The sequence below is a fragment of the Ranitomeya imitator genome, chromosome 7 (genome assembly GCF_032444005.1).
Source record: "Ranitomeya imitator isolate aRanImi1 chromosome 7, aRanImi1.pri, whole genome shotgun sequence".
NCBI classification, from domain to species: Eukaryota; Metazoa; Chordata; class Amphibia; order Anura; family Dendrobatidae; genus Ranitomeya; species Ranitomeya imitator.
In genome coordinates, this window is record NC_091288.1 from 189,524,092 (window position 1) to 189,545,857 (window position 21,766).

A 21,766-nucleotide genomic window follows, 5' to 3' on the forward strand; every position below is an offset into this window, starting at 1 on the left:
TAGGGAGATTCCTCTATCGGTTTTATCTTGGAAGGTGCCCTTTCTTGTGGCCATCACGTCTATTCACGGCGTTTCCGAGCTGGCGGCCCTGTCTTGCCGTCCTCCGTTTTTGGTCATTCGCCAGGACAAGGTGGTCTTCCGGCCTCCACCTTCTTTTCTTCCTAAGGTGGTTTCCACCTTCCACCTCAACGAGGACATCGTTCTACCTTCCTTTTGTCCAGCTCCGACTCATCCTCTGGAGCGATCGTTGAACAAGCTGGACCTCGTCAGGGCAGTGAGGATCTATCTGGACAGAACGTCCACTTTCCGGAAGACGGATTCTTTTTTTTTTTTCGTCATTCCTGATGGCACGCGCAGAGGCCAACCGGCTTCTAAAGCGACTATTGCTCGCTGGATCAGAATGGCAAATTTGGAGGCTTACCGGGTCAAGAACAGAGTGCCCCCTCCTGGGATTAAGGCTCACTCTACCCGGGCAGTCGGCGCCTCCTGGGCGGTGCACCACAGGGCTTCCGCCCTACAGCTTTGCAAAGCGGCAACTTGGTGTTCCATCCACACGTTCGCCAAATTTTACAAGGGCCATACCTATGCTTCGGCGGACGCCGGCCTAGGCAGAAGGATCCTGCAGGCAGCAGGGGTGAGTCCTCTGGCCTGATGGAAGTCTGTTTTTCCCGCCCTAGGGACTGCTTTGGGACGTCCCATGGTTCCTGTGTCCCCCAATGAGAGGCGATAAAGAAAACAGGATTTTTGGTTGCTTACCGTAAAATCTGTTTCTTGGAGCCTCCATTGGGGGACACAGCTCCCTCCCAATGTTTCTCAATTTCTATGTTCTATGACTGTTCTCACGTTTACAGTTCTCAAGTTTCTGGTTATGGTTTTCAACCTTGTTATTTATCTCCTACTGCTTTCTCACTAACTGAAGAGTATAATGCCAGTCGGTGGGGTGTACACTGCAGAGGAGGAGCTAACTTTTTTTATTTGCATAGTGTCAGCCTCCTAGTGGCAGCAGCATACACCCATGGTTCCTGTGTCCCCCAATGGAGGCTCCAAGAAACAGATTTTACGGTAAGCAACCAAAAATCCTGTTTTCTGCCTTTTTTTTTTTTTTTATATTTTCCTGCCCTCTTGAAGACAAATAGTTGCTCCTTGCTGTGTGCATCTCGGGCCCTGAAGTTCCCGGTTCATCTCTCCGCTATAAGTTGAGTTATAAAGACATCAATCCCTTTGTTTTCCCTGATTAAATGTCCGGCTGCACTCGTATGACTTTGGTTGTTTTGTGCATCGCTCTTCAGCTGCCAGAGGACGTCATTCACATTCCCACGGGGAGGAACGGTGGCAGGCAAGGTTTTTTTTTTTCCTTTTTCCTTTTTTTCTTTTTTTTATTCACCCTTCGCCACTAACCACTGCGATTGTCTAGCAAGCAGGATAGACATTTAAAGAATTCATCCCTTGTAACCCCCGCGCTCGCTTCGCGCCGTCTCCGCTTCCCTTTCATTTGATCTTAAGCAATGTCATGGCTTCCTGGAATAGATTGCATTATGGAAGCGCGGTCCGACGTGTTTACCTGTTTGAGTAAACCATGAGAAATGGAATCAGTTGTTAATATTTTATTAGATCTTGTCTGAGGCCGAGATTTGCTGGGAGAGGTTAAATCATGTCGCTGGCATATAGAAAGGGATTATATGTTGGGTAGCGCTAGCTGGCTGATGGTTGTATGCAGATTTTTTTTTTTCTGTATCCGGAGTCACGCTTGCTTTTAGTTCTGGAAGACGACGTATACTTTTTTTTGTTGTTGTTGTTGTTTCCTCCTATAGATTTAGGTAAATTTTGTCTGTCTGCAGCCGCCGACATATGAAGTCACACAGCTCACTATTAAAGGGCAGCTGTTAGCAAGATTTATCCCTGTGAAGTACGACCACCATCATGTTTGATCTGAAAAAATCTTTCTAGATTAGTCAGTAGTCGTAAAAAATTAATGTCACATACCAACTAGACGTGTTCAGCTTCTGTCACTTCACGTGTATTGTGAGCAGTCAAGCACGTCTAGTTGGAATGTGGCTAGATGTACAAAACACACGTGACTGCCTGCTCTTAATTGCAATAATGGTGCACACACTGTCAGGATTCAGAAGTCTACTGCCACGTTGACTGCAGACCTTTATCCGAAGACCGGACAACCCCTTTAAGTGTACTTTGGTGGTATCTGGACATCTAAGAATCTTTCTCAATCTCTTTTCTGATCTGTTAATTCTCCTAAAGCTGAAAACCGCTCCATGTGCAGAATGTTTGGCTCATGTGGGGGCTGATTACTCTCTCTTGGTCTGCGCATGCATTGATCCTGAGCTCACCTCTAACTAAGGCAGGCGCAAGCACAGGGTAAGATTGAAATGCTCCGGATATAAGATCGGTTTCAGCTCAACCACAGGAGGCAGATTTGGGGCAGCCTGTGAGTGAGTTTGTTGCATGCATTGTACATACACACACAACGGTGCTACATTGCCACACCCCTGGTGCCGCATGCGCACACACCTGGTGCTACATTCGCTCACACCTCTGGTGCTACATTCGCTCACCTCTGGTGCTACATTCGCTCACCTCTGGTGCTACATTCGCTCACCTCTGGTGCTACATTCGCTCACCTCTGGTGCTACGTTCGCTCACCTCTGGTGCTACATTCGCTCACCTCAGGTGCTACATGCACGCACCTCTGGTGCTACATGCGCGCACCTCTGGTGCTACATGCGCGCACCCCTGGTGCTACATGCGCGCACCCCTGGTGCTACATGCGCGCACCCCTGGTGCTACATGCGCGCACCCCTGGTGCTACATGCGCGCACCCCTGGTGCTACATGCGCGCACCCCTCGTGCTACATGCGCGCACCCCTCGTGCTACATGCGCGCACCCCTCGTGCTACATGCGCGCACCCCTCGTGCTACATGCGCGCACCCCTCGTGCTACATGCGCGCACCTCTGGTGCTACATGCGCGCATCTCTCGTGCCAGATGTGCCCACTTTGTATACAATACCACATTTGGAAGTTCCTCCCAGATATGGAACTGATCATATGACCAGAAAGATCCTTGGACCTACATCATCTGTGCTTCCTCTCCTGCCCCGCACTGATCAGACTAGTCAGTGTTGGGCTGGAGGAGAGAGAACTGGGGCCGCTGCATAGTTCAGTTAACAGGATGGACTGTGTTTTGGCTTTCTCATTGATCATAGGAAGGGTCTTCTGAACTATAAGATGCACCTTTTTGAGTAAGATTTATTTTCTTGCAGACAAGTGCATCTTATATTCCCCAAACATGTGATACATTCAGGTGGCACAAACTAATTAAAGCCTTGAAATGATGTTCCCGTATTTGGATACCGGCTATGTCGGTCTGATGTGACTTCTTTGGCTTTTTTTCAGGTGGAGTTGAGTTGTCCAAAAGAAATGGCATGGAAGGTCAACATGTATCGGGGCTACTTGGCTATTTGCCACCCAGAAGAGCAACAGCTGAACTTCATTGAAAGGCTAGTGGAGATGGCCAGCAGCTTGGCAATCCGAGAATGGAGGAGGCTTCCCTACGTTGTGTCCCATGTGCACACACCGTTATTACAGGTAATAAGCTGGAGCTTAAGTGCATTTAACCCTTAACAGGTATTACGCCGAGTGTCACGGGTAGAAGAAAAGACAAAATGACATAACTGAATACTAAATGTTATTGAGGACCTTGGATGGAGATCATGTAAGGATCCGCTTCCTCACAGATGGTCGTTGGGCCGTTTTACCTTTTTACATCTCGTGACTTCTTAATGAAGCGTCTGATAAGGATTAACAAGACCCTATTGTTTCTGGAAGGAGGTGACCTGTGCGTGATCTCCGTCCATGTTTTCCGAGGACACTTAAATAACTTTGGTGAGGTCCATAAAGTCATCTGAGACGTTGTTTTCTTATTTTGCTGGAGCGGTTGCTTTGCGGGTTTACAGTTTCCAATTATTATGGATTCCTTTGTATATAGTTTAGATCCTTACTATCGTTTTTCATACTTTCGTTGGGTTTACGTGAAGTAGGGAACAGATGTGCGACTGCATAGGGTTTCTTTATAGTGTTTCATCCCATGGTGACACATAGCTCTGCATATGAGCTGTAGACACAGAACTCTTAAGATATTTTGCAAAGCTGCTTCATATATTTTTTGTATGTGCATTGAAACCTTTCAATAAAATTTTTGCACACTGCACATAGTGTGTATCCAGTCACGGCAAGGCGCAGATTACAGCTGAGTGGTTGGCGTGCCAGTTGTCGGACCCCTTCCAATCTTCTATTAATGATGCAACATATCCAAAAGCTAGGTCATAAATAAGATGAATTATGGACACCCCCTTTAAAAGAAGAATTTTTTTTTTTTTTAAAGCCATAAATGTTTGTAAGATATCAAATACTCCCCTTCTATCATGTCAATGATGTTTCCAATGTCCATGTCCATGCTAGCGCCTCCGGCAATGTCTGCTCCGTTCAAAAGTCGACATGATCACTGACGTCTGATTGCCTGCAGCGGTCCGGTGACTAGACAATATACATTCGATGATGTGCTCTTATTGTCACCTGACCACTGCAACCAGTCGTAGACTCTTCAGCCCTACTGACATCCAGAGATAATTGCACCGCATCCAGAGGGTTGGCGTAAGATGGCTATACCTCCATTTCTTATTTTCAAAACCTACATGCCTTAAAAAAAAATACAAAAAAATATAAAATCCAATAAAAATTATTTACTCCAATCTTTATTAATGGATATTGTCAGATAGTGCTTGTAGTCTCAAGCACCTGTGCCCTTTACCGCTTATTAAAATTTTCATTTCTTGAATTAACACTTTTTTAAATTTGTTTCCATCCCAATGTCATGGAGACCGACCACCGCTGCTGCACAGCGGAACATGCACAGCGCTTACAAGCTCTTTCCTAATAAGCTTGTAAGCGCGGATCACTGGAGCATCGTGTTTCCTCCTACTTAGTCAGCATCAGCGGTGTGCTTACAAGCCAGACAAGCGGCGGTGGTCGGTCGTCCAAGGCAGCGAGCTGTTACGAAAAGTAACGCCGGCGCTCACATCATCTTTAAAGAGTTGCTTCATTGATCCGATAATATAATAGGCACAAAAAATGGTTGAACACAACAGCAAAAAAAAAAAATAAAAAGACAGTAATGAAATATTTGCCGCGCTCCCAGGCAGCATGTTTCAGACCTACAAGCCCGACCGAGGAACATGCAGGTCTGAAACATGTTGCCTGGGATATTTCTTTTGGATTGTTGCTATTACTGAGCAGCTGAATGTTATTATTATTAAAATTATGTTAATGTCTCCAGAACTTCTGACATTTTCAATAATCGGCCAATTCCAAAATTGCTTGTTTTTGCGAGCACAGTCCAACAAGATCAATGAAAATAAGCCTTTAAGAATGTGTCCAGCCTCCGCCGTCCAGTGGCGGCGACCGTCATCTTGGCATTTTATAGCCTGATTAATAATCGAGATCTCCACAATAATGGATTATTATAATCATTGCTCTACATAAACCACGTTTCCGCCCGGCAGTCGCCGTGAGCGGCGCTCGTTAAGTCTGACTGTCCAATTAGTGTCCGTATTACACGAGCGGCGTAATATTTGCTCCGCGCCCCTACATATATGCACACGTCTCTTCACTCACTTCTCAACATGGGGATTAAAGACATTGAATGACAAAAGTACAAACCGAGCCGTGCGTGTGTAGCTGCAGTAATTACTTTTTTTTATTATTATTATAATATCAGATAGCGTGTGATTAAATACCTGCAAGAAAATTAAATTTACATGATGAATAGTGGAAGAAAAGGAGGTTAAGGTATTGTGCGAGCTGATACTGCGTTAATTCTGAAAAATATGACTTTGCTTAATTTAGTTTTGTTTCCGGAGATTTGACTTTGTAAATGTGAGCCGAGTCCTCCGGCATTTATCTTATTTAGTTGATTAGCAGCAAATACAACCGTTATCTCCCACTTGTCTGTCGGACGCTCGGAGAGGTTTATTTAATGGTTATGTTAATGGGATGTGCGGAAGAGTGTCGCCCACCCCCCACCTCCAAATCATCCTTTTTATTATTTTTTTTTTGAGTTTATGCTCGTTCAATAGGGAAAAAAAACAACATAATTCCAGAATAATATTTCAAATTATTTTAATATTTAAAAAAAAAAAATAATCTAATAGACTCTCATTTGTCCAAAATTAAGAAACAAATGGGCATTTTATTTTAATATTTATTTTTTTATAAAATAAAGAGCGCCATCCTTGCCCATGCACTGTCTGGTATTGCACCTGTTATGTAATAAGTGCACTACTTACAGGGATTGTTCAATTTGCTAGAGGAACACTAAAACATGAAAAAGATAAAAATAAATATCCCAACTCTTCCATAAACTCTGTACTACAATTAAAACTGAGAAATATATTTCCTCCTTGGTGTACTGGGTGAGGCTGTAAGACCACTGACTGCAGCAGGAGCCTCCCCCCTATTAACCTGCCTGTATTAAAGAAAGAAATAAAAACAAATCTAAGAGATCGGTAGGAGATTATCCCGTGGGCTTATTTGCAAGATTTCTGCTTGATTTTTTTTTTCTGGTTTACTTTTTATTTCCAGGGTTGTTTTCAGACAGTGAAGTAAATTACCGTACTACTTTCTTAAGGATGAAAACGCATCCATTACTGTTCTGTCTGTGGTGGAGTCTCGGTAGGCAGGATAAGTGGATTTGAAATAATTGGTTTCATGAATAAGGAAAATGTAAACTAATGCCTTGTGGATTAGCCAAAATAGACTGGCAAGCAGTGTATCCAGCTGTTATTGATTCTCTGTGACCAATCGACTACCAGCTGAGGGTGACCCTCTGTGACCGGTCGACGCCTAGCTGAGGGTGACCCTCTGTGACCGGTCGACGCCTAGCTGAGGGTGATCTTCTCTGACTGGTTTACTCCCAATTGAGAGTGATCCTCCAACCGGTCGACGCCTAGCTGAGGGTGATTCTCTGTGATCGTTTGACTCCCAGCTGAGGGTGATCTTCTCTGACTGGTTTACTCCCAGTTGAGTGATGCTCTCTCCAACCGGTCGACGCCTAGCTGAGGGTGATCCTCTGACTGGTCGGCGCTCAGCTGAAAGTGACCCTCTAAGACTAGTCGACTCCCAGCTGAGGGTGATCCTCTCCGACCAGTCGACCCCTAGTTGAAGGTGATCCTCTCCGTCCAGTTGACTCCCAGCTGAGGGTGATCCTCTCCGACCAGTCGACCGCTAGTTGAATGTGATCCTCTCCGACCAGTTGACTTCCAGCTGAGGGTGATCATCTCTGACAAGTATACTCCCAGCTGAAGATGATCCTCTCCGACCAGTCGACTCCCAACTGAGGGTGATCCTCTCCAACCAGTCGACTCCCAGCTGAAGGTGATCCTCTCCAACCAGTTGACTCCCAGCTGAGGGTGATCCTCTCCGACCAGTTGACTCCCAGCTGAAGATGATCCTCTCCGACCAGTCGACTCCCAACTGAAGATGATCCTCTCCGACCAGTCGACTCCCAACTGAGGGTGATCCTCTCCAACCAGTCGACTCCCAGCTGAAGGTGATCCTCTCCAACCAGTCGACTCCCAACTGAGGGTGATCCTCTCCAACCAGTTGACTCCCAGCTGAAGGTGATCCTCTCCGACCAGTTGACTCCCAGCTGAAGATGATCCTCTCCGACCAGTCGACTCCCAACTGAGGGTGATCCTCTCCAACCAGTCGACTCCCAGCTGAAGGTGATCCTCTCCAACCAGTTGACTCCCAACTGAAGATGATCCTCTCCGACCAGTCGACTCCCAACTGAGGGTGATCCTCTCCAACCAGTCGACTCCCAGCTGAGGGTGATCCTCTCCGACCAGTTGACTCCCAGCTGAGGGTGATCCTCTCCGACCAGTCGACTCCCAGCTGAGGGTGATCCTCTCCGACCAGTCGACGTCCAGCTGAAGGTGATCCTCTCCGACCAGTCGACTCCCAGCTGAGGGTTATCCTCTCCACCCTGTCGACGTCCAGCTGAAGATGGAGAGAGGACCTGCTTCCTCTGCTAGATATTTAGATTTTTGGATCTACATTTGAGCACATTTTTTGGGCTTTGCCCAGTGTTCTCATCTTTGTTCCCGCTCTCTGGTTTCAGATCTCTTATTTTTGTGTTTCAGGCTGCTCAGCAGATTATTGAACTTCAAGAGGCCGCTCAGATTAATGCTGGACTGCAGCCGACCAATTTAGGAAGAAGCAACAGCCTCCATGATATGAAAACTGTAGTGAAAACCTGGAGGAACAGACTGCCCATTGTGTCTGATGACCTGTCTCACTGGAGCAGCATCTTCATGTGGAGGCAGCACCATTACCAAGGTGGGGACTGTGTAGAGGATCTGTCACTCCTACATAACTACTTGTGCTAAACAAAGCGGATCTCTCACCAGATTACACAATGCAAACTGTGTACATTATTAAATAGATCTCCTAGATATGAGACTGGTGTACTTACTTTGAAACTCATAATCTCTGTGCATTCCCTTTTGAACGTTTCCGCCACTTACTAGTACAATGGGCATTTTTATGTTCAGCTACAGCTCATTATAATGCCAGGGTCATACACTGATGTGAATTTCTGGTGTAAGTACACCAGCCTCATCTGTTCTAACATCTATTAATAATGAATGGCAGTTTGTATTGTGAGATCTGGTGACCCATAAGCCAGCATTATAGTGTCAGAACACAGCCATTTCTCCCACCCCAGACACATGCACGCTCCACTCTTCTGAGCATGCACTTCTTCTCAGTGGACAAAGTTGAACAAGCCACCGCCATTTCTGGTGTCAGCTGGTTATAATTCAATAAAGGATTGTGGATTTTGAAAACCGACGTGCGCTGGGGGTAGAGATGCGCCCCAATATGTTAGATGGCGGGCTGTTCCTGCCAAAATATTGGGTTCCGTTGACGTTGTTCTGATGTGTATGGTCCCCAGGGCTGTGGAGTCGGTAAGCCAAACCTCCGACTCCATGACTCCGACTCCTCATCCCTGAGTCATCTTTTATGCAGCCCAATAATGTATCATAATTTCCATATCTCGTAAGGTAACGACTGGTAATCACTTGTAAATTTGATAGCTATAGTTAACGCCTATGACAACAGCACTCAACACGACCCGAGCTCCAACAACGCAATGCTAGGGGTGCATGCCTCCGCTTCTGCAATCATCCAGTATGGCAAGATCGCCAGAAAGCAAGGACTGGTGAACGTGGCACTGGATATCCTGAGCCGCATCCACACCATCCCGACTGTTCCCATCGTGGACTGTTTCCAGAAGATCCGGCAGCAGGTCAAGTGCTACCTTCAGCTAGCTGGAGTCATGGGAAAGAATGAATGCATGCAGGTAAGCCGTCCAGCAATTAAGTTATAATTACAAATACTTGGGCCAAAGCCAAGTACCTTTGCTCCCATTTAAAGGCACTGTGACTTTTTGTGAGGTGTTCCTGTTTCAATATTTAAATTTTCATATAATTTCCCTTCTCAGCGGGGGCAGGTATACAGCAATGGAGAAGGCCCCAATGGTAATAAACCATTTCTGCCTTCTCAGACCATTGGATCACCACTTCCACAGCTACACGAGTGCCTGCAGTGATGTTATAGAATGTCTCTGCAGAGTAGCAGATGAACAGCCCGGACTTTTAAAGTCTATCGGTGGTCCGGAAGCCGTTAACAAGTTCTGATGATGGCTTCGCTTTAAGTGAAAAAAAAATATTGGTCGTAATTAATAGTTTTATTCCGTTCTGCTACTGCAAAGTGTTTGTATCAGTTTCAGGAAGAGATGAGAAAGCAGGTTTTATAAAAGGAGGAAAACACATGGTGAGGAAATGTATACAGGATAGAAGCACTTTGCGACACAGCTTGTAAGTAGGGATGAGCAGATCCGTGGAAGGTCAGGTTCAACCGAACTCTAGTCCAAAGTTTGTGTCCCTTTCCCTCACTTACCCTCTCACACCCTCATTCCCCTCTCCCACTCTTTCCCCTCTCCCACTCTTTCCACTCTCCCCCTCTTTCCCCTCTCCCAATCTTTCCACTCTCCCCCTCTTTCCCCTCTCCCCCTCTTTCCCCTCTCCCAATCTTTCCACTCTCCCCCTCTTTCCCCTCTCCCCCTCTTTCCCCTCTCCCAATCTTTCCCCTCTCCCCCTCTTTCCCCTCTCCCCCTCTTTCCCCTCTCCCCCTCTTTCCCCTCTTCCCCTCTCCCCCTCTTTCCCCTCTCCCCCTCTTTCCCCTCTCCCCCTCTTTCCCCTCTCCCCCTCTTTCCCCTCTCCCCCTCTTTCCCCTCTCCCCCTCTTTCCCCTCTCCCCCTCTTTCCCCTCTCCCCCTCTTTCCCCTCTCCCCCTCTTTCCACTCTCCCCCTCTTTCCACTCTCCCCCTCTTTCCACTCTCCCCCTCTTTCCACTCTCCCCCTCTTTCCACTCTCCCCCTCCTTCCACTCTCCCCCTTTCTCCACTCTCCCCCTCTTTCCACTCTCCCCCTCTCTCCACTCTCCCCCTTTCTCCACTCTCCCCCTCTCTCCCCTTCCTTTCCCTCTCTCCCACTCTTTCTCACCTTCCCCCCTTCTCTCTCCCCCTCACTCTATGATCAGCCATGCTGTCAGCCAGTACTTTCAATCTTCAGGAGCGCACTGTCACTCTTGCCAAGCAGAAAACAGAGAGGCAGGAAAGCTGTGCGCTCCTGAAGATCTGACTTGAGACAACCCCTTTCTAATAAGCGCTGTAATTTCATATTCATTATCACATTTTAATTAGCAAGGTGCCGATATCTAGTCCTATCTCATACGATGGGTAAAGCGCCACTTTATTGTAAAGTATTCAATGATCTTGAACTCCAGCAGAAGTCGCCTGCGCCTGATCGTCCCTGAAGGAAGAAGCGAGTATCGCCACAAGCGTCTCTAATATCCCACCATTATCAGATTAGTTTAAGTGGATAAACCGCTCCGATGTTTAGTAGCTCCCGAGGTAGACAGTAAGCCCGTCCTGGGTCAGATGATGGAGCAAGAAGAACCAGTGGGGGAGCATTGCTCATAAACCCATTTACAAGAGCCTGAAGCGTTAATTGGACGAGCCTGATATAACCTTGTACAAGGACCCATTAGCTGCAGCGCTTTCCCTGTAGGTCTCTGCCCAATTTCACGGTAATATTTCCAGGGAGCTTTGCAAGTGCAGATTTAGGTTGTGCTCGGCTGATGCTTCACGTATGACAAATGTTTGTTTATGGCCAACAAAGTTCTTCTTCCGAAATTCACCATGTGGTCATTCACAAGACCGCTCTCCAGCGCCTGATGATGGAAATTGCAAGCACCGAACCTTCCCCAGGTTCTGATCCACCTGGTCCTAGTAGGCCTTCTCCTAAGTCATTGCTCGAGGCTCAGTAGTATGTAGGACACTGGCAGGATAGCTACCTATAGGGGACAATAGACACAATATTTTTTTTCCATTTCCGTACTTTTTCCTAAGGATCATTGCCACCTTGTACCAGCTGGGTCTCCTCAAGGAGAATAGAGGAGACCTAGTAACGTATGGAAATCAAAGCAAATTATCAAGAAAATGAGGTTTTTGTGCTGCGTAGAAGCTATCGTATTGTGCCCAGCATGATGCCCTCTGGCAAAGACATCTTCAAATCCCTTTGATTGTTGAGCCTGGAATTCATGGATTTTTGCTTTTCCTTCCTCTAGGGTTTGGAGGTGATAGAATCCACCAACCTGAAATACTTCACGAAGGAGATGACGGCCGAGTTTTACGCTCTAAAGGGAATGTTCCTCGCTCAAATTAACAAGTGAGTTTCCATCATGTTCCTCTCTAATGACCAACATCTTATTAAACTGGGCAGCAGAGGACCGATGGGGAGGGATAACCCAACTCAGAACAGCCGCTCTCCTTCCAATACTCACAGATGGGGACTGAGTATAATCCCAAGCAATATTATACTAGTCAAAGCTGCAGTCCTAAAGCCTGAGGCTGCACTAATGAGAGATTCTGATGACTAAATGCCCTCTCTGGCTTTGTCAGATGCAGCTTTCCCCTTTCCAAATCACCATCCTGAATAGCAGACCATGTATTTGGCCATTGATGTCCATGATGATTTGAGTCTACACATTCTCCGGGACAGAAATCAGGGCATCGGAAGGTCTCGCTAGTGCAGCTTTGGGCCTGAAAATATCTCAATTTAGAATACATTAAGACATTTTCTTTAATAAACTGTTTTTATTGGTAGGCCACTTAAAGGGAACGTGACAGCTGACATGTGTTGCTCGAATCACCGGCAGCGTGCATCAGACACTGGCTGCATGGTTTCTGCCAGATATGTTGGCTTTGAAAAGTCGTGGCGTTTCAGAGAAAAATCTACTTTAGAAGCCGCCATTGACCGAGCCGCCCTGGAGACTAATCAATAAGGCTGGGTCCCTGGTGGCTTCTCCCCCCACGTGTGCCTTTCCCTAGGAAATATAACCACCTGTCTGACTAGTCTCCTGTGCGTCTCGGCAATGCACGGTGCAAATTTTCAGAGTTGGAGACTTGAAATCCACAATTTCTGCTGCTCGTTTCAATTTTTGGAATTCAAAGGGTGACGCGTCTGGCGTAACTGCAACAGTCCAAAAATGCTGCAGGTACGTCTCGTGTGCACATACCCCTGAGACCCCATACTGGTAGACCTTTCTTGGACTGGCAGCTATTTCACCTGACTCTCTCATACACCGGAGCGCTCGCTTTACTGATCTCTCCTGTGTTCTCTATGTGAGAGCCCTTGCGAGACCCCTTTGGTGGTGGCTTGTGGCGGAAAGAATAAAAGGATCGGTAGTCCAAAATCGTCCATGCCAGATCCTTATCTACACCAACAATCATCCCCCCCATACACAGCAGATTGTCTGCCAAACCCTACATTACTGGTGGGTTCGGACGACGATAATCTAACGTGTATGGGGGGCTTTAAGCTTGTGTCAGTAGATGAGACGTACCGTACACCGGGGTTTTTGGTTTTCTAGTGTGTCCGACCATACAGCAGATCGCTCGCCCATGTACCAGTCCTCTATAAAGGTCAGCCATGGACACACATCTTTCTCTGCCTCCTACTATGTGAGCAAGGTGACGGCACAAGTATGAAGAAAGTCATCAGCGGTGTCAGTGTGATAGATCGCTCAGGCGCGGAGAAAGAAAAGGAAGGGCTGGTGACAAATCTGGTTAGAGAGAGAAAGTGTTGATAAAGTGAGTCATTTATCAGCGAGCTCCCTCAGTAATAGCGTTCCCGGCCACGTACTCCACCAGTCTGGAAGATACTACGCCTGTGTGTGGATTATTTTTTTTTCTCTCTTGACTTCGCTTTCTTACTAAAGCAGGGAACAAATTTGGTTCTGCAATATTAGGGCTAATTAGCTTTTTAATAGACTTGCTGTCAGTCGGAGTTATTAGCTTATGCATCATGCTTTCTTAAGTATTGGTAGCAGCGAAGAGGGGAGGAAAATGGTCCTGTGTCCCACAATGCCCTATTATACCACTGCCGTCAGAATAGCAATAAAGTTTTACAGACAGCTTGCTATTTGTACCTTTACAGCTTCTGGTTCCTTTATTTAAAGGGTTTGTCCGGTTTTGGGGTATAAGTCTGCAGTCACGCTATGTGAATCCTCACACCACGCACACTATTCACTGTTAGGATTGTCCTGCGCCGGGAGCAGGCGGTCACGCATTTGCATACTTCCGGCCACATTCCGACTAGACGTGTCCAGCCTCTCTCAGTACACTTATATTGAACAAGGCTATGCACGTCTAGTTGGCACGTGACTGTATGTATGCAAATCCTATGCTTGTTGTCACCTGCCCCTTGTTTCTCGGCATCGGAGAATCCTTATCTCATGGAGTGACTGCAGACTTGTAACCTAAGGCCGGACAACCCCTTTAATGTGTTGGACGGATATAATTGAACCCAATTAACATTGATTATAGTCATAGCTGGGGGTATTGGTCATATCGGGGCGGAAAAGGCTCATCTTTAGTGCAGAAATGAAACATTTCAGTGCAACCAATAGTAAGTTGTATATTTGGGTAACTTCCCTCCATTGGAAATCCTCTAGGCAAAAATCTGATCGGGGGGGTCCTGCTACTGGGAGGTGAGAATTACCTTCTAAAATAAGTGGTCTGCACTTGTACGCACGACACGTCCTCCCGAGGCAATGCCGCCTCTTCCGAGAGCACTGCACGCTGGCTAATGAAGGGACTTGAAAACCGATAAAGGTTGCACCATGATTTACCAGGAATGCTTACTGTAGAACATTGAAACTGCTTGACTGCCATAGAAAATGGGGGAAAAAGGGAAAAAAACGCTATATAATGTATATATGAAATATTCATCTGCACAATTGCTGTAAAAAATACAGTAAAAAAAAAAAGATACTTAGCGCATAGATTGGCCAATATTGTGAGCCCAACTGCCACGTCAAGGCGTCCTTCAAAAGTTTGGTCCCTGTCCTGATATGTCACCTCTCCTGGGCAGAAAAGCCTACAATTTATGGGGCAGGAATGGACCAGTTAACTACTGTATTTTGTGGATTAAAGGAGGCACCTCAAATTTTAAGGAGAAAAATGGGAAAAAAAACCCTTTTTTTTTTTTTAAATAAAATGATGGTGGTGCTTATAATCCATGCATCTTATTGCTTACTGGGGTGTTGGCTACGGTGAAGCGGGGTCCCAGGGTCACTGCTGGAGGAGGCAGGAGTGGAGCGTTGCCGCGGGCTGGGATGAGGGAGCGCTCCGATGTGCGGCGCGCCGCTGCGGATGTTCGGTGGTGCGGGGGGCTCTGACGATACTTTGTGAAAGCCCAGGGCCCCCACACGTACATGGTTTACTATGCGGTCGGTGGACTGCAGGAAAATGGCTGCTGATCTGGGGGCCGTCTCATGCTGCCATTCCCACCTTACTGAATTGGCCGGGCAGCAGCGGGAGCCATTGTGATCACAAGCCGGCAGGGAATGAACCGGGCCGCACATTACCACCACCTCATTTACAAGGATGCAGACCCCTTTACGTGACACCTGTATTCTGCGCCCGCAGGCCGATCACAAGAAGCGTTATTCTCACACACCTGCCCCCCCGCTCTTATTATCTTATTATCGGTGTCACTTCCATTCAGGATGGAAACGTCTCTGATCTCGTTGTGGTAATACAATGGCTCGTAGTGCAATTCCCGAATATAATACTGGGATTAAGGGAGAGCCGCCTGTGATGGATGCAGACCTCAGAGTAATAATTCTGAAACCTTGTATTACCATCCATTTGTACATTTCCCCCATGTATTTGTTTACCGCCGTTCCGCTCATAATCTTTCCTCATTTAGAGAACAAATATGCAAATACATATTTGGGGAAATAATTAGTCAGGATCCATAAACGAGCTCATAATGGTCCAATTAATCAGATGTAAATGCAGACGGACCAGAACGAACATTAAAGCGCTTCTTAGCATTTCCGGCCCTATGTGTAGTCGGCAGCCAATTAGTAAAGCAGCATTGTAATGATCTTTAAATGAGTCGGTGGGCCGCCAGCGATCCGGTGTGGGTTCTTCTATAGAACAAGATCCTTCAAGTTTGTCAGATTTTATATAATTATGGTTTAGTTGTCTCTTTGGCCATAACAGATTTTTTTCTTCTTTTTATTTTCCCCCTCCCCAAGGTCGGAAGATGCAAACAAAGCCTTCTCTGCTGCGGTGCAAATGCATGATGTTCTTGTCAAGGCCTGGGCCATGTGGGGCGACTACTTGGAAACCATCTTTGTCAAGGAGCGTCAGCTGCACCTCGGGGTGTCAGCCATTACCTGTTATCTGCATGCTTGCCGTCATCAGAATGAGAGCAAGTCAAGGAAATATTTAGCCAAAGTAAGTTTAGCTGCAACATACGTTTTGGTGCCTTATTAGGCTGTGTGCTGTAGTTTAAAATACAATCAGAGTTTTATCAGCAGGAGATTATCACTGCAGGACTAGGTGTCATGTGCCAGGCAGTCCAGCTAATTTGTGAAACCCCGCCCCCACCCGTGATTGGCAGCCTCCTGTGGCAAGAAGCCAATCGGTGGTGTGGGCGGTGTTATACACGACTCTGAATTCTGAACACTGCTATATCTAGAGCAGAGAAAACAAGGATTCGATCAAAACTGCACCAAGCAGCCCAGTAAGTCACACATCACTGGAATCAGGGTATCTACCCCAACATGATGCTGATCTCAGATGACATAGCAAAAACCCACAAAATTCCCACTTTCTCAGTGCATCCCTTTCAGTTTTTCTTCTGCACTGAGGGGTTGCCGGCCTCCCACCCACCGCGGGGGGCTCCAGTGTGAATCTCGTGTCTTCAATCATCCATACATTGTGGTGATAACAACCTATATCTCAGTCTTTCAGAGTCTCCTTACATGTGAATGTGTTTTACCTTTTGTCTGTAGGTTTTGTGGCTCTTGAGCTTTGATGATGATAAGAACACCCTGGCGGACGCTGTAGACAAATATTGCATTGGGGTCCCCCCTATCCAGTGGTTGGCTTGGATCCCACAGCTTCTCACCTGCTTAGTTGGCTCGGAAGGGAAACTTCTTCTGAATCTCATTAGCCAAGTAAGTGCTCTTGTTCTTGTATTTATAGAGCATTGTAGCAAGATCCAGGTATTTGAACAGTGATAGACAGACTTACTGCTTACAACCATCGCACTGCTCTCCAGCACAGGGACAGTGATACTAGACAGACTTACTGCTTACAACCATCGCACTGCTCTCCAGCACAGGGACAGTGATACTAGACAGACTTACTGCTTACAACCATCGCTCTGCTCTCCAGCACAGGGACAGTGATACTAGACAGACTTACTGCTTACAACCATCGCTCTGCTCTCCAGCACAGGGGCAGTGATACTAGACAGACTTACTGCTTACAACCATCACACTGCTCTCCAGCACAGGGACAGTGATACTAGACAGACTTACTGCTTACAACCATCACACTGCTCTCCAGCACAGGGACAGTGATACTAGACAGACTTACTGCTTACAACCATCGTTCTGCTCTCCAGCACAGGGGCAGTGATACTAGACAGACTTACTGCTTACAACCATCACACTGCTCTCCAGCACAGGGACAGTGATACTAGACAGACTTACTGCTTACAACCATCACACTGCTCTCCAGCACAGGGACAGTGATACTAGACAGACTTACTGCTTACAACCATCGCTCTGCTCTCCAGCACAGGGGCAGTGATACTAGACAGACTTACTGCTTACAATCATTGTACTGCTCTCCAGCACAGGGACAGTGACCCTAGACAGACTTACTGCTTACAACCATCACACTGCTCTCCGGCATAGTGATACTAGACAGACTTACTGCTTACAACCGTCACACTGCTCTCCGGCACAGGGACAGTGATACTAGACAGACTTACTGCTTACAACCATCGCACTGCTCTCCAGCACAGGGACAGTGATACTAGACAGACTTACTGCTTACAACCATCGCACTGCTCTCCGGCACAGGGACAGTGATACTAGACAGACTTACTGCTTACAACCATCGCACTGCTCTCCAGCACAGGGACAGTGATACTAGACAGACTTACTGCTTACAACCATCGCACTGCTCTCCAGCACAGGGACAGTGATACTAGACAGACCAACTGCTTACAACCATCACACTGCTCTCCAGCACAGGGACAGTGATACTAGACAGACTTACTGCTTACAACCATCACACTGCTCTCCAGCACAGGGACAGTGATACTAGACAGACTTACTGCTTACAACCATCACACTGCTCTCCAGCACAGGAACATTGATACTAGACAGACTTACTGCTTACAACCATCGCACTGCTCTCCAGCACAGGGACAGTGACCCTAGACAGACTTACTGCTTACAACCATCGCACTGCTCTCCAGCACAGGGACAGTGACCCTAGACAGACTTACTGCTTACAACCATCGTACTGCTCTCCAGGACAGGAACAGTGATACTAGACAGACTTACTGCTTACAACCATCGCACTGCTCTCCAGCACAGGGACAGTGACCCTAGACAGACTTACTGCTTACAACCATCGCTCTGCTCTCCAGCACAGGGGCAGTGATACTAGACAGACTTACTGCTTACAATCATTGTACTGCTCTCCAGCACAGGGACAGTGACCCTAGACAGACTTACTGCTTACAACCATCACACTGCTCTCCGGCATAGTGATACTAGACAGACTTACTGCTTACAACCGTCACACTGCTCTCCGGCACAGGGACAGTGATACTAGACAGACTTACTGCTTACAACCATCGCACTGCTCTCCGGCACAGGGACAGTGATACTAGACAGACCAACTGCTTACAACCATCACACTGCTCTCCAGCACAGGGACAGTGATACTAGACAGACTTACTGCTTACAACCATCACACTGCTCTCCAGCACAGGAACATTGATACTAGACAGACTTACTGCTTACAACCATCGCACTGCTCTCCAGCACAGGGACAGTGACCCTAGACAGACTTACTGCTTACAACCATCGCACTGCTCTCCAGCACAGGGACAGTGACCCTAGACAGACTTACTGCTTACAACCATCGTACTGCTCTCCAGGACAGGAACAGTGATACTAGACAGACTTACTGCTTACAACCATCGCTCTGCTCTCCAGCACAGGGACAGTGACCCTAGACAGACTTACTGCTTACAACCATCGCACTGCTCTCCAGCACAGGGACAGTGACCCTAGACAGACTTACTGCTTACAACCGTCGCACTGCTCTCCAGCACAGGAACAGTGATACTAGACAGACTTACTGCTTACAACCATCGCACTGCTCTCCAGCACAGGGACAGTGACCCTAGACAGACTTACTGCTTACAACCATCGCACTGCTCTCCGGCACATGGACAGTGATAGTAGACAGACTTACTGCTTACAACCATCACACTGCTCTCCAGCACAGGGGCAGTGATACTACAGCGTTTCCCTTGGCGTCAGTAATACTTGGATCCTAACAGGGTCGCCCAAAGCTTCCCAGCATGTCTGACGTGACTGGGTTATTAGGAGAAGGTAACAAAATAATGAAATATTAATGACCTTACCCATCTCTGTATCTCTGTACACTGTGTAGTAGCCACTCTTATGTGCTGCAGTTCAGAACCTTTTTACTTTCCATAGTAGCTGAGCTGCAGTACCTGAGAATGGCCACTACACAGTGTATGGAGCTGCGCTGTTTCGGCTCCATTCACTTTGTATATCTGGTGGTCTGGTAACAGTGTGTGGCGCCCCCCCGCCGTCTGATATTGATGACCTAGGTGCCCCCATGCACATGAGATGAACATCAGTCGCACTTGCTCAGTAATTTTTTTGGATGTGTCTCATTTCTCCCTCCCACGAGCTGATGTCATGCGAATAAGGATTGGGCATGATGAATTTCAACATGCCCCATCATTTTTTACTTTAAAGGGAGTGTTTCATTCTAGTGGCGGACAGACTCCCTTTAAGGCAGATAAGCTGTCATCGGTGGCAGCGGCTTAAAACCCTTATGACCAGTTACTTGGACCCCTGTTTGACTCCTGTGTAATGCAGACAGTCCCGGGGGGCCGGAGATTTTATTTTTATGTAGCTTTACTAAAGTAGTGCTTTGCTGTAAATCTAGTTAAGTTGTAGGTTATACCTTATTATTGGATGTAAGTGCTCGCTAATTATTTCATAAAGGTGAATGGAAATGAGCAGAAATTGCCTCATGTTTCACTGTAATTGTTCTGCGCATTGTGCGGCTCACCGGAGACTGGGAAATCAGGGCTCTGATTCCATTAAACCAATTGAGTTAATGTATACGTGTGTGTGTGTGTCTGATTATAGGGTACGGTAATGGTGTGCTGACGTATTGTCATCTGTAGCTATAAATACGTGTGTGTATAACGGGCAGCATGGTGGCTCTGCAGCGCTGGGGTCCTGGGTACAAATCCCACCAAGGACGACATCTGTGTGTTCTCCCCGTGTTTGTGTGGTTTTTCTCCCACACTCGGGACATACTTATGTCCAACTTATATTGTGAGCCCCAATGGGGACAGCGATGACAATATTTGTAAAGCGCTACGGAATGTGATGGCGCTATAAAAGCAAAGCAATATATATATATATATATATATATATATATATATATATATATATATATATATATATATATATATATATATATATATATATATATATATATATATATATATATATATAAAAAGTCTGTATAATGCACGTGTGTGTGTGTACGTACGTGTGTATAACATCATATATAGTGCGTGTGTTTACTTTATGGGTGTGTATATACAGCGTGTGTGTACATAGGCGTGTGTATGTGTACATACATGTGTGTGTGTGTGTGTTCACATAAGTGTGTATAACATATATAGTGTGTATGTGTACATACATGTGTGTGTATATAGTTTGTACATACGTGTGTGTGTGTATATATAATGTGTAGTGTGTGTATATATAATACTAGATGGTGGCCCGATTCTAACGCATCGGGTATTCTAGAATACGCATGTCCACGTAGTATATTACCCAGCCACGTAGTATATTGCACAGCCACGTAGTATATTGCACAGCCATGTAGTATATTGCACAGCCACGTAGTATATTGCCCAGCTACGTGGTATATTGCACAACCACGTAGTATATTTCCCAGCTACGTGGTATATTGCACAGCCACGTAGTATATTGCCCAGCTACGTGGTATATTGCACAGCCCACGTAGTATATTGCCCAGCTACGTGGTATATTGCCCAGTCACATAGTATATTTCCCAGCCACGTAGTATATTTCCCAGTGACGTAGTATACAGCACAGAGCCACGTAGTATACAGCACAGAGCCACGTAGTATACAGCACAGAGCCACGTAGTATACAGCACAGAGCCACGTAGTATACAGCACAGAGCCACGTAGTATACAGCACAGAGCCACGTAGTATACAGCACATAGCCACGTAGTATACAGCACATAGCCACGTAGTATACAGCACAGAGCCACGTAGTATATTGCCCAGCTACGTGGTATATTGCACAACCACGTAGTATATTTCCCAGCTACGTGGTATATTGCACAGCCACGTAGTATATTGCCCAGCTACGTGGTATATTGCACAGCCCACGTAGTATATTGCCCAGCTACGTGGTATATTGCCCAGTCACATAGTATATTTCCCAGCCACGTAGTATATTTCCCAGTGACGTAGTATACAGCACAGAGCCACGTAGTATACAGCACAGAGCCACGTAGTATACAGCACAGAGCCACGTAGTATACAGCACAGAGCCACGTAGTATACAGCACATAGCCACGTAGTATACAGCACAGAGCCATGTAGTATACAGCACATAGCCACGTAGTATACAGCACAGAGCCACGTAGTATACAGCACATAGCCACGTAGTATACAGCACAGAGCCATGTAGTATACAGCAAAGAGCCACGTAGTATACAGCACAGAGCCACGTAGTATACAGCACAGAGCCACGTAGTATACAGCACAGAGCCACGTAGTATACAGCACAGAGCCACGTAGTATACAGCACAGAGCCACGTAGTATACAGCACAGAGCCACGTAGTATACAGCACAGAGCCACGTAGTATACAGCACAGAGCCACGTAGTATACAGCACAGAGCCACGTAGTATACAGCACAGAGCCACGTAGT

At 46.6% G+C, this 21,766-nt stretch overlaps 1 protein-coding gene across 1 annotated transcript in view; it reads left to right on the forward strand.

The window, feature by feature from the left end:
* The window catches only part of TRRAP (transformation/transcription domain associated protein), a 166,518-nt gene that overhangs the window by 116,472 nt on the left and 28,280 nt on the right, over window positions 1-21,766 (forward strand). Inside the window, exons 57-62 of the mRNA XM_069734247.1 lie at window positions 3,411-3,602; window positions 8,213-8,408; window positions 9,167-9,432; window positions 11,761-11,861; window positions 15,742-15,943; window positions 16,504-16,668. Of these exons, the coding sequence (XP_069590348.1) occupies window positions 3,411-3,602; window positions 8,213-8,408; window positions 9,167-9,432; window positions 11,761-11,861; window positions 15,742-15,943; window positions 16,504-16,668 (1,122 nt within the window). The remainder of the gene's footprint in view (window positions 1-3,410; window positions 3,603-8,212; window positions 8,409-9,166; window positions 9,433-11,760; window positions 11,862-15,741; window positions 15,944-16,503; window positions 16,669-21,766) is intronic.